The 14,911-nt window shown below is 36.5% G+C and overlaps 1 protein-coding gene across 50 annotated transcripts in view; it reads right to left on the reverse strand.

Moving 5' to 3' along the window:
• The window catches only part of ABI3BP (ABI family member 3 binding protein), a 152,063-nt gene that overhangs the window by 48,550 nt on the left and 88,602 nt on the right, over positions 1–14,911 (reverse strand). For 31 of the 50 annotated variants that reach the window (XM_072023334.1, XM_072023325.1, XM_072023358.1 and 28 more), the window contains 11 exons: positions 14,658–14,723; positions 14,194–14,259; positions 12,512–12,586; positions 11,557–11,631; positions 10,918–10,992; positions 9,638–9,703; positions 8,343–8,423; positions 4,417–4,485; positions 2,031–2,078; positions 1,466–1,540; positions 557–604 (listed from right to left, as the gene is read on the reverse strand). In XM_072023334.1, coding sequence (XP_071879435.1) covers positions 557–604; positions 1,466–1,540; positions 2,031–2,078; positions 4,417–4,485; positions 8,343–8,423; positions 9,638–9,703; positions 10,918–10,992; positions 11,557–11,631; positions 12,512–12,586; positions 14,194–14,259; positions 14,658–14,723 — 744 coding nt within the window. The remainder of the gene's footprint in view (positions 1–556; positions 605–1,465; positions 1,541–2,030; positions 2,079–4,416; positions 4,486–8,342; positions 8,424–9,637; positions 9,704–10,917; positions 10,993–11,556; positions 11,632–12,511; positions 12,587–14,193; positions 14,260–14,657; positions 14,724–14,911) is intronic. The other 19 variants (XM_072023337.1, XM_072023406.1, XM_072023401.1 and 16 more) reach the window with 12 other exon arrangements.

Raw genomic sequence — 14,911 nt, forward strand, 5'->3', positions numbered from 1 at the left:
CAGTCAGGAAGCAAAACATTCAAAAAACAACAAAAATAAAACAACAACAAAAACAACACATGTCTTTGGGACCCTCTGGAAACACAAACTGTTTATATGAGTAGTGAAGAAGTATGAAAGGCTGGTACACAAAGAAATACTGCTGATGGAGAACCTGTGTAACAAAATCAAACGAAGCAAGGCCAGGATGGATGCCTGATTTGGAGACTAGCAGAAAAGATGAAGCACGTGACAGAAACTGAATACAATGAAACACAGTCAAAGGAAGATCGTGGTGCATCCGTCCACTTTACAGAATACATTTGCGTGAGGAAAACCAAATGAGATGAATATGAATTGTTAGTGTAAAATCACACACATAAAAAACACTTCAGAAGGACAAAATATAACAGTAAAAAATTATGACAGTGGCGTACAATGAAGATGTACTTGTGATGCTAGATGTCTACTGAATATTTGTTCTAACCATGCAAAGCAGCGTTGGTGAGAATTGTACCACTTAAGTAGCCACAACATGTATTTCAAATGTGATGGTCCTTGTAGGTATAACTGTTACCTATTGTTGGTTTTGGTCGAGCAGTTCTAAGTGTTATAGACTCCAGGACTGTATCAAAAACAAAACATAAAAGCTGTTTTGAGAATCGAGGAGAATAACTTCACTTACAGTTAGAATTATTTGTCTAGTAGCTATGCTTTGAATTATACACTGCTTCATACAAAAGCTGTTGTATTAAATTAAATTACTGAGAAAATAAGGGGCAAAGCAGTGTAAGATGAAACAATCCTTAACTGTGAGCTTAATTCTCCCATGGGCTGCAATGAGATATCCAAATACGAATCGTTATCTTACTAAGAAAACGGCTTTTTAAAGATACAAAACTCTTCACTGTATTTCAAATGCTGTTTATATATACAACTGGAATTGGAGACCACTTGCTTGTTTTCTGCATGCTGTATTATTAAACAGCATTGCTGTGTATTGGGTTACATGACCACATGCTTTAACTCTATGGTATACCTTTTAAATAAAACAGGATGTTTAAATTGCATAAGGATGTGAAATTGATGCTATAAAAAATAATGTCATGAGCTGAAATAATTGTGATTTAAAAGGGAGACACATTGTTATTCTATCAATGCAAAGCAGTGTGGGTGGGAATTGTACAACCTAAGTAGCCATAACACATACTTTAATTGCTAGATACTTGTTTTAGCCACCACTGCAATTTGAGTTTAGCAATATTCTCATCCAGCTGCCACGAGGCAGCAGAGATTTATTCTTCTATATGATCATAAAACCTAGTAAATCTCTTACTACTCCTGAAAATTGAATTGAAACCACAGAATATACAGCAGAACAGAACCCTATTATATTGTAACTGGCTCAGATAAGTAAGCAGCTGCTCAGAGATATATTTCAGTCCAATATCTACTGTATTAGAAATAATCACACAAAGCAGTTTACCATCTTTAGCGTGTGGGATAGGAAGTTTGGGTGAAGTTTTAGGTTTAGAAGGAATATGTGGAATCTCCTTTGGAGCTGGAAGAGAAAAGGTGGGTGATAAGTTGGTTAATTTACACAGCAATTAGCATCTGATATAGAGTTGAACACACAAACACATAAGCCTCACACCTGCAACAGAGAAAAGAATTCTCTTTATAGGAAGTAGCAAAGGAAGTCAAGTAGCACCACCCATGTGTTTTCAACAGATTAAGCAAGAGAGATGAAATCTGGTAATTTCAGAAGCCCAGATTTTATTTTATTTTTTAAATAAAAAACTGGGATGAGCACAGACAAGCATAATTATAACAAAGGTGATTCAGAGCTTCCAGGCTCATTTTCTCAAAAAGCAGACATTCCAACTGTGAAGACAGCAATATGCCCAACTGACATGGATGCCAAGCAAGAGAACTACCTAGAAGAAAAATGAAGTTTAATGAAAGAATCCTAAAGCATAAGGTGAGTAACTTCAGTGGTGCCGTCTGCAGTGAAGAAAGCAAACAACAGCTTGCCAAAGAAATATCATTACCTACTGTTGACCTTGGTGGTTCAACTCTAAGTGTAATAGGTTCCCAGACTGCAACAGAAACAGTGTGACAAAGTAAGTATGGAACCTACTTCAAAATAAATATAAATATAAATATAAATAAATAAAATGTAAAATCACTGGTAAGTGCAAAAGCAGCTGCTGGTACTACCCCACAATAATGCCTACCCTGAAATTGACTTTAGTTTTAAAATCGTGGACAACTAAGCTTTCTAATAATACAGGTTCAATAGGAAAAAGGAATAATTGCAGAAACTTGCTGATAATGGAAGGAAAAATGTAACAGAAATCAGTAAACCATACAACAAAGAAAGGACTAGATGAGTTTATCTCAGAGACAGCAAGAGTCTTGATATATGGGAATATCCAGGTATCCCTCATACTGAAGTCTGCTGCTATTTGTAAGTGGCATACTGACCACGACAAAACAGTTGATTTTTTCCTCTTAAGGTGAGCAGTCAAACAGAGGATGAAAAGGCTGCTATTGTTACATATATCAAAAATACTTATTTTGAAAAAGCCTCTTAGCTTTTCCTCATATCCAAATCCTATCATTTGGATTAGAAACAAAACAAACAAACAAACAATGGCACAAGAATATACCATACCATTTTCCTCTTCACGAACTATGCCAAATTGAAAAAAAATATAAAAAGAACACAATCCTAAAATACAAACTGACAGTCTATAAAAAATTCCTGACACTAAAGGAAATCAAAAATAATGGATAAATTCTCCTTTCTCATTAGGCAGTAAGAACTAGAGTAACATACAGACATATACACTTAAAGTTAGAACCCTATCCATCAGCTATACTCACTTATATCCCAAGCTCTCTTGTAATTCCACCTACTTTAAAAATGGAACTTATAATAAATAAAACTATAAAAAAATGCTTTGCTTGCAATTGATTCTTTTGAATAACAGAGTATTTCTTATCCTTCTATTAACATACACAGTATAATAATTACTAATGCTGCTGCAAACAACAACAATAACAAAAAACAGCATTAACTTCTTTCTGTTGACAATAGCCAGACACTGTATAGAAAGGTTAAACCAGTCACTAATCTTTCTAATCTGCTCAGTATATTCTTGCCTTGCAATGACTTCTCTGTTACTCAGGTTTGTCAACTACCTTTGGAATTCAAATTCAGAAATCTCTCTCTCTAGAACACTCATTTCTATTCACAGGTTGCCTTCAAAACATCAGTGAGTTCTTAAAAAAGAATAAAAAATGTTCAGAAATTCAGAAGAAAATTAAATTCTTCTTTAGCTCTACAAAACGTTTTCTGAAGTAATATATATTAGTATAATTATCAGAAAGTAGTGAGTGTCTTCCTTCTCCCCTCATTCAGGAAAGAAGTTTTAATTCTTTCACTTTTTGATTTTTCTGCAGTAACAGCACACCTGAATGTATACAGTTTCAAAAGAAATGTCACTACCAGCTTTAGTCTGAGATGCTTCGATCTAACAACAGATTTATGCTTCACGTGTACAGAATGTGAGTTTGGATAGTGGAAAAAAAAAAAAAACTTGGTTTGCAAAAAAAAAATATCATAATTTTAACTGAAAGTAAATGATGTCCCATGAAAGATACTCATCTACATTTGCCAAAGAAGAAATGAAGACTAGGAAACAACCTTCAGTTAGTATCAGTGAATAAGCACAGAGAAAACCAATGCTATGGGTTTAATACATGAAATGTATTAAGTATGGGCAAAACAAGCAGACAGAGCCTTGAATGAGAGGGATATTCGAAGAGTCAGATGCTATTCTGGAGCAATATTAGCTTCTAAAAATTTAGCCTGAAGCAAAATAAACAAGTGCTAAGAAATGATGCTAAGAAAATACTGTTATCCAATGCCAACCTTGGCCAATCAATGTCATTAGAAGAGTTTTGAACATACTTTGACCACTAGTTCCAATCGATTAATATAGATAAATCAAAAAGAGTCAATATTTTCCATAAATTTGAAAAATGATTACACAATGTTGTGTGCCATATAGAACTCACCTTTCTGCAGGAATTGTTCAACAGTTTGTAGATTTTTAATCTGATTTTTAAATTAAGTGTATTAGTTTTGTATTTCATGAAATCTATTACTGCAATAATTCTTACTCTTTCTTCTTCTCATGTAATTAAGGTTTTTAATCAGATATCTTTGAAGATATCCTGTCTTTCAAAATACAGTATCTTCATGCTATAAATGTGAAGAAATAATAAAGCACCAAGAGTGTATTTTCATTTCTGCTGTTCAGACCTCATATGAATAAGCAAGTAGCCTACAGAAAAGAGTATTTACAATCACACATGTTATTAGACCACAGAAAAGAAGAATGACTAAAGATTGCTAGTAATCATTACCCTCTGCAGTCTTTGGATGTTCATATGTGTAGGGTTTCCTAGTAGTGACTGACACCGGAATGGCTGCTGCTGGAATAAAGAACATTTTCTTGAGATAAATACAGGTGCATCTATACATATTTTTCATCTTTTGCTTCCCAGTTAAAATCTACCTTCTCCTCTCTACTCAAATGGAAACACTGAGTAAGTAATAATATTGATCAAGAAAATTCAAGAAATAACTATTCTGTGTAGCTTCTGCTGCTCTTTGAAAAGAAAAGGTGCATTTATGCTATAGGAACACTGGTGGAAGAGAAACTCTTGAGTCTTCATCCTGTTTTCCTGAGAAGTTTTTCTTTTCCCTGCAAGGCTGTCAACACCTTTAAATAAACAGCTCCATAGAAATCTTTTTTCTTTTGGTAAATCTTTCTGTTAATTTTACTGAGTTTCTTTGAAAGTAATGCAAAAGTTAGATCTGAAAGATTCCAGGTATAAATAATTGCAAAGTCACATATAATAAGGCTGAAGATCTCAGTAGGTTACAAAACTTTACGATGAAGGGATTATATTTAAGGAGGTTGTGTTTAAGACCGAGTAAAAGAACTGACGTATTTCATTCAGAACTTTATTTTTTCCCTCATTCCCTTTCCTAGCTTTAATTTGTAACTGGCTTTAACTTTTTATAGGTAATGATTGATGTATTTAATACTATTGCAACTACCTTAAGCGAAATATTCTAAGATCCCTTATCTGTTGCAAAAATACAGATTACTTAGAGAAGTTGTGGAGTCTTCCTCCTTGGAAAACTTCATGTCCACCTGAACATGGTTGTGGGAAACTTGCTTTAAGTGGCCCTGCACGAGAAGGGTTGTACCAGATGGCATCCAGAGGTCCCTTCCAGCCTAAGCCATTCTGTGACTCTGTGAAAGAGCATTATAATTAACCAGCACTGTCACAGGCTGTTCTAGACACAGAAGGACTTTAGGTTTGGAAGGAGAAGCTTTACTGTGAACAGGAAAGTTAAAAAATAAAAATAAAATAAATTAATTAAAAGAATCTGACAGAGCAGTTACAAAGTTTTCTTATGTTCTCTGGGACTCTGATCTCTAAACTAATTGTACTTGAGTGGGTAAATCTCTCATCAAAATAATCTCCTTTAAAAGCCACATCATTCAAACTGATAATGCATGAAGTAGTCCATGTCAGGTGACAGCATGGTTCTGTCAGCTTACATGAGGAAGTCAGAAAAGTTTTAAAAAAGTAAATTTATATGTATATATTAACTCAGCCAGGGCAATCAGTTCTCGCTCTCAACCCCAGAACTCTGGCATTTAGGTGTGGTCAAAAGATGAAGAATGAGAATACACAGAAACAGCTATTGAAAAGAAATTCAGTAGTACGAACTCTTTGCCATGTTCTTTTCTGAGCTGCCACACGTGGAAGTAGTACTCTGTCACGACAGAGATCAACAGCGTATCCTTACCTAGTTAACAACGTGAGACCATTTTTCTACACCTGGCAGTGCATGGTCCTGCATAATGTATCTGTGCTACAGCACTATTCTTTGCTCTAAATCCAAGGGAAATCCAATATGAAGCATACTAACCTACAAGTTAGCTGCATGCAGATTTTTCCAGAACTAACCAAGTGCTGGACATTCATTGCACCATATTTCTCTGATGAATACTAAATCACATACCTGCTTTTCTTTCTCATTTGTTTGCTTTTTCAATGTAAAAGTCAACAATGCCATCCTTCTCCCCATCCTAAAGAGATTCTGACAGTTTCTTTTCAGCCCAGTTTTTAAAAGTTCATTAACAGATATACAATGATGTAGACTTTTCTAGGTAAAATGAAAAAGTAGAATTGGGAGATGGTGTTTCTCAGATTGACAATGAGAGCGGAATGAGATTGCAGGAAATGAAATGCCTTTCATTTCCTCTGACCTTTCTGAAATTACTCCCAAATATTATTAAATGATCTACCAGGTTATTGGGTTTTAAGCACTGATCAACCACGTAACCTGAGACTTTGAAGGGCTGAAAATAATAAGACAGACACGAACCACGTTTTCAGACATGTTTTTCAGAGACAGAGAATGCATGGTTTTCTGGTGTGACTATACTTCATAGGATGCATGTTTTCAAGTTTTTCCAGGACCCTCATAGTCCTGGTAGGGGATGCACAATTCTAAAAGGAACAACTACATGTATGCATCAGTCTATCTAAAAATACTGTATCCTAACTTCACTACTGTATTGAGACTAAGGAAATTTGAAAACCAATAGCAGGCAGTTGATGAAATATGAATTTGGCATGTGTTTTTAATTATTTTTGATTAATGGTTAAGTAAAGGTGACAACCACTATCATGACACAAATTTCCAATCTATGCTTAACACCCAAAGTGACACTGGAATACATCTGAGATCACTATAAGCTTATTATTATCATCGAATCATTTTGGTTGGAAAAGACCTTCAAGATCACCAAGTCCAACCCTCAACCTGACCGATCAAGTCACATCACTGAACCAAGTCTCTTAGTGCCAGTTCTACACATTTCTTAAATACTGCCAGGGATGGGTACACTACCACCACCTCTCTGAGAAGCCTGTTCCAATGCCTAATCACACCCTCCATGAAGTTCTTCCTGATGTCAAATTTAAACCTGCCCTGGCACAACCTGAGGCTGTTTCCTCGTGTCATATCACTTGTCACCTAAGAAAATAGACCAACATCCTCCTTGCTGCCATCTCATTTCAGGTAGTTGTAGAGAGCAATGAAGTCTCCCCTCAGCTTCTTTTTCTCTAGACTAAACAATCCCAGTGATTAAAAAGTGCTCCTTAGAATTCCATCTGAATTGAGCAAGGAAACCACTAACAGAAAAGACAGACAAGAGGCACGTACACAAATGAAAAATCATGCTGCCTTCTCTGTAGTTATGTAGAAGCTGAAAGCAGCCATTCATTGATGTGGAAACATCAATACACAGGGCTGATCTTGATGACCCAAAAGTATGATACAAATTTATGCACAGGTTTCCAAATGGAGTTGTTTTCTGTGTCATTTCAAGGAAATCTCTATATTCAGAGAGATGTAGGCATTGACAGCAGAGACTAAAGCAATTATTCTTGTATTAAAATATTGACATTCTACACTAAAAAAGTTGTAGTTGTAGCCACAATGAAAAACTAATTATGCATACTAATTTGAGACAGTTATAAAACACAAATACCATTTAGTCAACAAGCTTTACAAGGAATTATTTGATCTGAAGAGAGTAATTTCTTTTATGAGAAAAATACCAGGGATTAATTCACAGGGAATCGGGAAAGATTTAAATAACACTGACAAATCTCTTCCCTGAGTAAGTAATATATTCTCACAACATACAATTATACATTTTAAAGCTTTTTAAACTTCATTACAACCCATGCAAAACTATCGACATGTTTTTCAGCTTCAGGCAAGGCCAGGTGTCTTTTATTCTCTGACATATACCACAGACCAAATTCAGCTCTGGTATAAAGGTATGATTTCACTTGTCATCATAAAATATGCCTTTACTAAATTCCAGAACTCATTCTTCTTTCAACAGTTTCTGATAAGTCTGTGTATTAATGATCACAGAATCGATACAAACCCTACAGTTCTAGGTAAGATGCTATACACATCACCAAAGGAAGAGAATGTGCATCTTTGGATCCTGTGCTGAATCAAGGTGGGAAACAACCTGTTTCCACACCAGGCCATGCAGCTTGTTGATTTAGGTACAAATCTAAAGTTAAAAGGTTACTTTCTTTGCTTCATTTTTTTTTGTTGTTGTTCAATACAAAAATAATATTCCTCAAAGAACATAGCTTTCCTCACTACCTATCTTTCTGATGATAAAGTGCTGAGCTTCACACAGAATGAATTTAAAATGTTTGGTATGGAAGTTAGTTACCAGGTTTAGTTCGTGGCTTTTTGGGTCTGGCAGATGGTCTAGGTTTAGATGTAGAAGGTTTGAGTTTTCCTTCTTTGGGAGCTGAAAGAAATATACTGGATTACAAGATTATCCTTCCCATTGTATCACATAAGAATCGCACTCTTCAAGCCTGAAATAAAGCAATAAATGGCTACTGGAAGAAAAGCAAATGGTAATCAAATTTGCTAACAGGACTTCTCAAAATCCCTATCCATCAAAACTGTTTGTTCTTCATTGTAAAAGTCAGTTAGTAAGTGTAATATATGTAATTATATCTTATAATCACATCAAAATGTTCCCCTCATTAAATGGTACTCATTAATAGGAAATATATTTTTGCAAGATACCTATGTGGTAAATAATGACGCTGTTTATCCTATTGAACTGCAGGTCAATTTCAAGCCATCAAACCACACCCACATATACAAAATCTGCAAAAATGTCCTCAGTTTTCAACACTAAGGAAATTACTGGTAGGGAGCTGGAAAAGCATGGAATCAATAATATAAAAGGGAGTTGCTTCATTATTGTATTCATTGCATTCTGTTGAAAAATAGAACTAGTGTCATCTAAGTGGTAAAAAAAAAAACAAGAGCAATCAGTTCTAGAAATTATTTTTCCCTGAACTTGCTGAAAAGTGTAATTAGCTTAAAAGATTGTTAATTGGACGTCAGATAAAGCTTAAGCTGAGTTTCAGGTAGTATAATAAGTGATTTTCTTCATTTTTATAAAGCAGTGCAATGAAACTGCTTTCAAAGAAGTTTCCAAAAGTTACATATCAGCAAACACAGTGGAAAAGCATACAATACAGAGAGAACAGACTAGAGTAAGACATGAAGTGACTGAGAAACGTTTTTGAAGCCAAGCTGACATTCACGAAGGACTCAGGAAAGAACAGTGAAATTAACGTATCCACATAGTGCCAGAAGAGTCTTTCATTGAGAGTTCTAGGATTAACATCTACAATGCTGACCTTGTGCTTAGTCTTTCAGTAGTATTTCTGATGGGTTTCTGATGATTCTTTGGGGGTAAACTGTGTTGCTGGTCTAGCAAAACTCCCAACAAAAAGGATGATAATTCTGCTTCATGTAGAAAAAAATGAACTTTTTCTCTTACATTGAGAAAAACATTATTTCAGAATGCTTATTTCTTAATTTTTTTCTTCTGTAAGAGAAATGGATTACAAAAAAAAGAAACTATGAGATGAAGTAAGAGAGTTCAGACTGTGGCTTGGACTGCAAAGAGTGACCAACAGCTACAGAAACACATATTACCTCTTGTAGCTTTTGGTTGTTCAACAGTCTTAGAAGTTTTAGGCTCCAAAAGTGGTGGTTTAGGGGCTAAAAAACAAAAATTGAGGTGTAATTGAACAAATCAGTAGACGTATCAGCAGTAAACCAAAAATGTTATGATTCCAATAGTTGACTTTTATTTACTTTTTAAAATAGACTAAATAAGCACGCAAGAGTCCTACTCATACGCATAACATCCTTTTAGTTCTGTTTCCTATGAAACTTCACACTATATGTTCAAGCGTTCAAGGTTTTGTGTGACAATCTGCTTCTGAGGCTTCTTTCCCGTATTTATGTTTTCAGGACATTTTTAATCCATTGCTTGGCTCAATCAACAAACAGATATCTTTAAAGTTACAGGAGAATAAAAAGAAAGAACAGATGAGGCCTATGACCGAAGAAAAAACCACATTCCATAACAAATACCACAAAATAGGCCGGAGGCAACTATTGAATGCCAAAATCTTGCTGAATATCTTAAGTCAGAGTTGCAGTCAATTGTAAGACATGTATGAGACATAAAAGGCAACTCTTGCTTTTTACTGACGTGCCTGTTTATAAGAAATTAGAAGAGAAACATTATTTAAAGCTCTAGTAATGCACATCATAATATTTACTTGTCCAATACCCGGGTCACTAAAAGTGGCAAACTCATATCCCTTAATCCCAAATCAGAAGAAAAAACAAAACAAAACAAAACAAAAAAAAAACACAACAGAGATCTATTTTTTGATCAAAAAGCAAAAATGGAAAAAAGATACCACATGGTAATAATGCTCCAATGGTCAAAGAATGAACTTTTCACTCGTGTATGAAAGATTACTCTTCTACTTTGAAGGCAGCTCTCCTATTTCCACTGAAATGAAAATCCTTTTCATTGAGTTCCTTAAGGGAGGGCTTATCAATCACACGAGTAGTACCTTACTCTGAATTATCAGTGTTGTGACTAGCAAAAATGCCTTCTTTGCCAAGCTATGCCTGTATGAAAGTGGAAGATTGGGACTGACAAATGAAGCAATAGAATAATATAAGGTTGTTGTTTTGTGTTTTTTTTTCACTACACCCAACTGTGTAAAACTGATGAGCTTAACTCTCATTTCCTTTGTCAGGTAACATCACATGACTGATGACAAAGTTGTGAGTTAGTCGAGATGCTCACATGTATTGCACAGTTCCTATCCATTTTACAAAGTGTTGCTAAAACATTTTTAGTGAACATATGTCTCTGCATACCAACTTAAAATAATGGTGTGCACAATTACCAGGTTTCACACGATGTACTTCCGGGGTAGCAGATGGTTTCGGTTTAGGAGGAGTAAGTGGTATTTCTTTTGGAGCTGAAAGAAAGAGCTCAGTTTGCAATCAAAATTTGTTTAACAAGGGTTGCTCAGAACACACAACACATGCCACGAGTTTATAGTGAAGAAAAGATAACTCAGTGTGGAACATTAAAGCCATCTGATGAAATCAGAGTTTGAAGAGTGGAATGGAGATGATATTGAAATGCTGTGCATTGATCAGAAATAGATCTGATGTCTTCAAAAGAACTATAATTTTCCGTATGAAAGCTCTACATATCAGAGAGGAAGAGAGCACATGCGTGTGCACCAGAGAAAAAGACAGACAGAACACAATGATGAAAGGATCATGGAGTTTTTCATGCAAGTTACTAAGAGGCAACTTTTATTGCATCGAGGACAGCAAAACTGCTATGAACTATGTTCCCATACAGAAGTGCATCAAGAATAATCGAAGTCTAATGACAATGGCAGAACAAGACTATAACCAGTAAAAAGAACAATGATTATGTGTGTGAAATGATATGCTGGAAGAAATACATTCATATGGGATGAAGTGCTCAAAACAAACAGTTTTTCACTGCATGAAAACAACAACATTACCTAATGTTACCCTTGGCCATTGGAAAGGATGATAAGTTTTAGGTGTAAAAGATTCCAGAATGGATTCAATTGTTGCTGTTGGAAGAAATGGTGACAGTTGTAAGACAATAAAGAGCTAATGGAAGAAACTCTTGCTTCGCAAGCAAAAACAAATCTGTTTTTACAAGAACAACATAAGTATCTCACTAATTCTTGGACACTTTCCAGTTTATCTACCTAGTATGCATTAGAGAGAAATTCAGTCTTTTGAAATGCATAGAGCTTCAGTGTCTTTAAATCATTGCATTTGTGATGTGCAGGAATTTTGGATGTTAATTTCTTCCTGTCTTTACTGTAACGGGTCTGGATCTCAATCACTGCCAAGTAAGATTTTGAAGTTTAGCATTTCCACATGTTGAGTTCTGACCCATTACTTAAGGAAAATGGTGTGTAAAATGCATGAACGTAATGAAGAGGATGTGTTGAACGATCAGTCAGCCAAGACACTTAAACTATAAAATTTGGACTAGAAAGCTGACAATCCAACTACTGTTTCAGTCTGAAAGTATCAAGTGTCTGTGACTGTGACTTTTGTCTGTGACCAATTTCGTGCAATTAAAGGAAACACTCTCCTTAATATTCTTAGCAAGACTACAGCAGTAGAATGCAGCTTACAGCATACATCACACTATTTAAATCAGTAGCATTGGACAATAAATACTGTTTTCTCAATTATCTATGTGGCATATTTTTCAAAATACTGAAGGTGAATCAGGTAACTATGAATTGCCATATACATCATAAGTGTGAGAAAGCAATAATGTCAACCACTAACAGCAACCTAAACTCAAAATCCAGATGTTACGGTCTAATCCAAATGTACACTGAAAGCGAAGACAACCAGTGTAGTCATTTCAGCGAGTTTTAGAGCCTGATCTGAGCTACTGATTAAAAAGAACTAGGCGTTGTATTGTACCTGATTCGGTATCTGCTATTTCAGGCTTACTAGGTGTCACAGGGCTTGAAAGAACAGGTTGAATATCATTGAAAGCTATAAAACAAACAAACAAACAAACAGTTGACAGTATCTACTATTATTGTTTCCATACGTAGCTTTCTGTTCTTATACCTAATTTGCAATGCAGATGTCCATCCATAATAACCATACCTTACCTTGAAAATGGAGCAGTGCTGGTTTAGAGTAGGAACTGAAGCTAGTGGATAAAGTGACAACTGAAACTAAGTGGCAGCCAACCAAAGCTAATATGATATTAGACAGCATAGTCCACATAACTGAAAGCAACCCAGAAAATATAAAAGATAAAAGAATTTCGGACACAATGGCTAGAAGCACAAAGCGCTAAAAAGAAAAAAAAAAAGGAAAAAGGGTAGAAAAAAATAATTTATGAACACAAGAACATAAGAACATAACTAATATACTTCTGCACAAGACTAAGTTGTTTTCAGTGCTTTGTTTTCTTCGAAGATGCTGTGAGTTTGAATTTTTTTAGAATACGTGCTTATAAGTAATATTCACACACAAACACGGAGACGTACCAAACAAAGGTTAAAACAAAAAAATAAAAAATTAGCACCAAATACTAAAACAAACAAAAAGCAGTAAGAAAAAGATTTAAGACTCTGGCATAAAGAACAGCAGAGAATATATGTGTGCATCTATCTGAGCATATAATAATTAAACATGAAGGTACCTAATTGGCTTAAAGAAAAAAAATAAATTAAGCTTTAGCCACTTTGAATTTATTTATCAAGGTTACTTCATCTAGGTGTATTTCAAAATACCCTTAATAGCTTTTTGATAAGCAAATGAAAGACTAGAAACACCATCAGATCAGTTTCTCAGTAGTAAGCACACACACACTATATATATATATCTGTATATATCTATATATATACACATATAGATATAGATATATATTTCTCCATTGCCATAACAGCACACTTCACAATTAGCTTCTAACACAGAGCAATGCTCCAAGAACCACAGCCAGAGCTTCAGGAACTTACTATTTACCTGCATCTTAGAGGGAAGGATACATTAATAAGCTTCATACATTTTTAATTTGTACTTGACCTCAAGTTTGTAGGCTTGACAGTCTGCTCACGCAATGCTTAATGACCTCATGGGTCAAAAAACTGCCAGTACTGCCAGGCCACATGCCTGGCCTTGCACACCTGCCAATACAAAAGAAGCTGCCGCCATGAGCTTCTCCCACGTTGTCTCCGAGTGCCACAGCCAAGTGCAGCAGCTTCATCTCCAAACGGTGCTTCACCCCAACACAGGCCCAGAAATCTAAAATCACAACACCACTGGGGAAAAAACACCCGTCCTGCACCAATTCCAGACAAGCAAGAACCATCGGTACCAGGTTAGGCCAGCAGCACCATCAGGTGCTGGCTGATGGTAGCTCTGAACCCCAAAGATGACCCTGTGCTTCACCACCAGGTGAGAAGAGGTAGCGTGCTTCAAGTCCTAGCATGACCTCAAAAGCAGCATGACAGCAGAGCACTCACTTCCAGGTGGTGACAACATAAATGAATGCACAGACAACAGATCGGCTGCCTGGAAAGCCAGCAGCAGGGGGCATGAAGAGAGGAAAAGGAGAAAACGGAAAAGGAAGGGGTTTTGCTAGTTACCCATCACTGTTTGCTGGGTCGCCAGGGGGGAAGAAGAGGTAGATTTCAGCCTTGGTCGCCGGGTAGCTAAGATCAAACACAAAAACCACCTTCAGGTCCTCACGTTGACTGCCATCACACAGGCGATATCAAGATGCAGCAACAAACAGGGAGATGGAGCCCTGCTCGAGGCAGGCCAACACGTCACAGCATCCCCTCCCCTGGAACAATCCTCCTGGCCTTCAAATGGCAGAGCTAGCCCCAGGTAACAGAGGAAGCCTTGAAGTGGAGGAGGCCCGTACTGCAGATGAGCCCCCAAAAGGAATCCAAAAGCTTAAATGTGTAGCTCTTATCCAAGAGCCGTAAGGGACCAGCAGCAACATGCACCTACTACTCAGGACTGCCAACACCAGAACAGGCTCAACTCTGCAGGGAAAAGCACTGCCCGAGTACCCAAAGGAGGAAGGGAATCGCTGGCTATTTACCCATCACAGTCCTCGTGGTTTCCGGTGAAGCAGACGAGGTGGATTCCGGAGCCCGTCTCTGGGTCGCTACGGTCAGACATGGAAATGATCTTGAGATACCTACACGGTCCTGCCAGAACAGGCTACCTAAGGCCGCACCACTCCCCGTGACAACTGGAAACCCCAAGTCTTCCCTTACGTTAGTCCCTAAGCCAGTGGGCAACATCCCTACTCATCCAGCTAGAACTTAGATGCTCAAGTCTCTGAAACAAGAG

This window comes from Anas platyrhynchos, chromosome 1, assembly GCF_047663525.1.
Source record: "Anas platyrhynchos isolate ZD024472 breed Pekin duck chromosome 1, IASCAAS_PekinDuck_T2T, whole genome shotgun sequence".
In the NCBI taxonomy this organism is placed as follows: domain Eukaryota; kingdom Metazoa; phylum Chordata; class Aves; order Anseriformes; family Anatidae; genus Anas; species Anas platyrhynchos.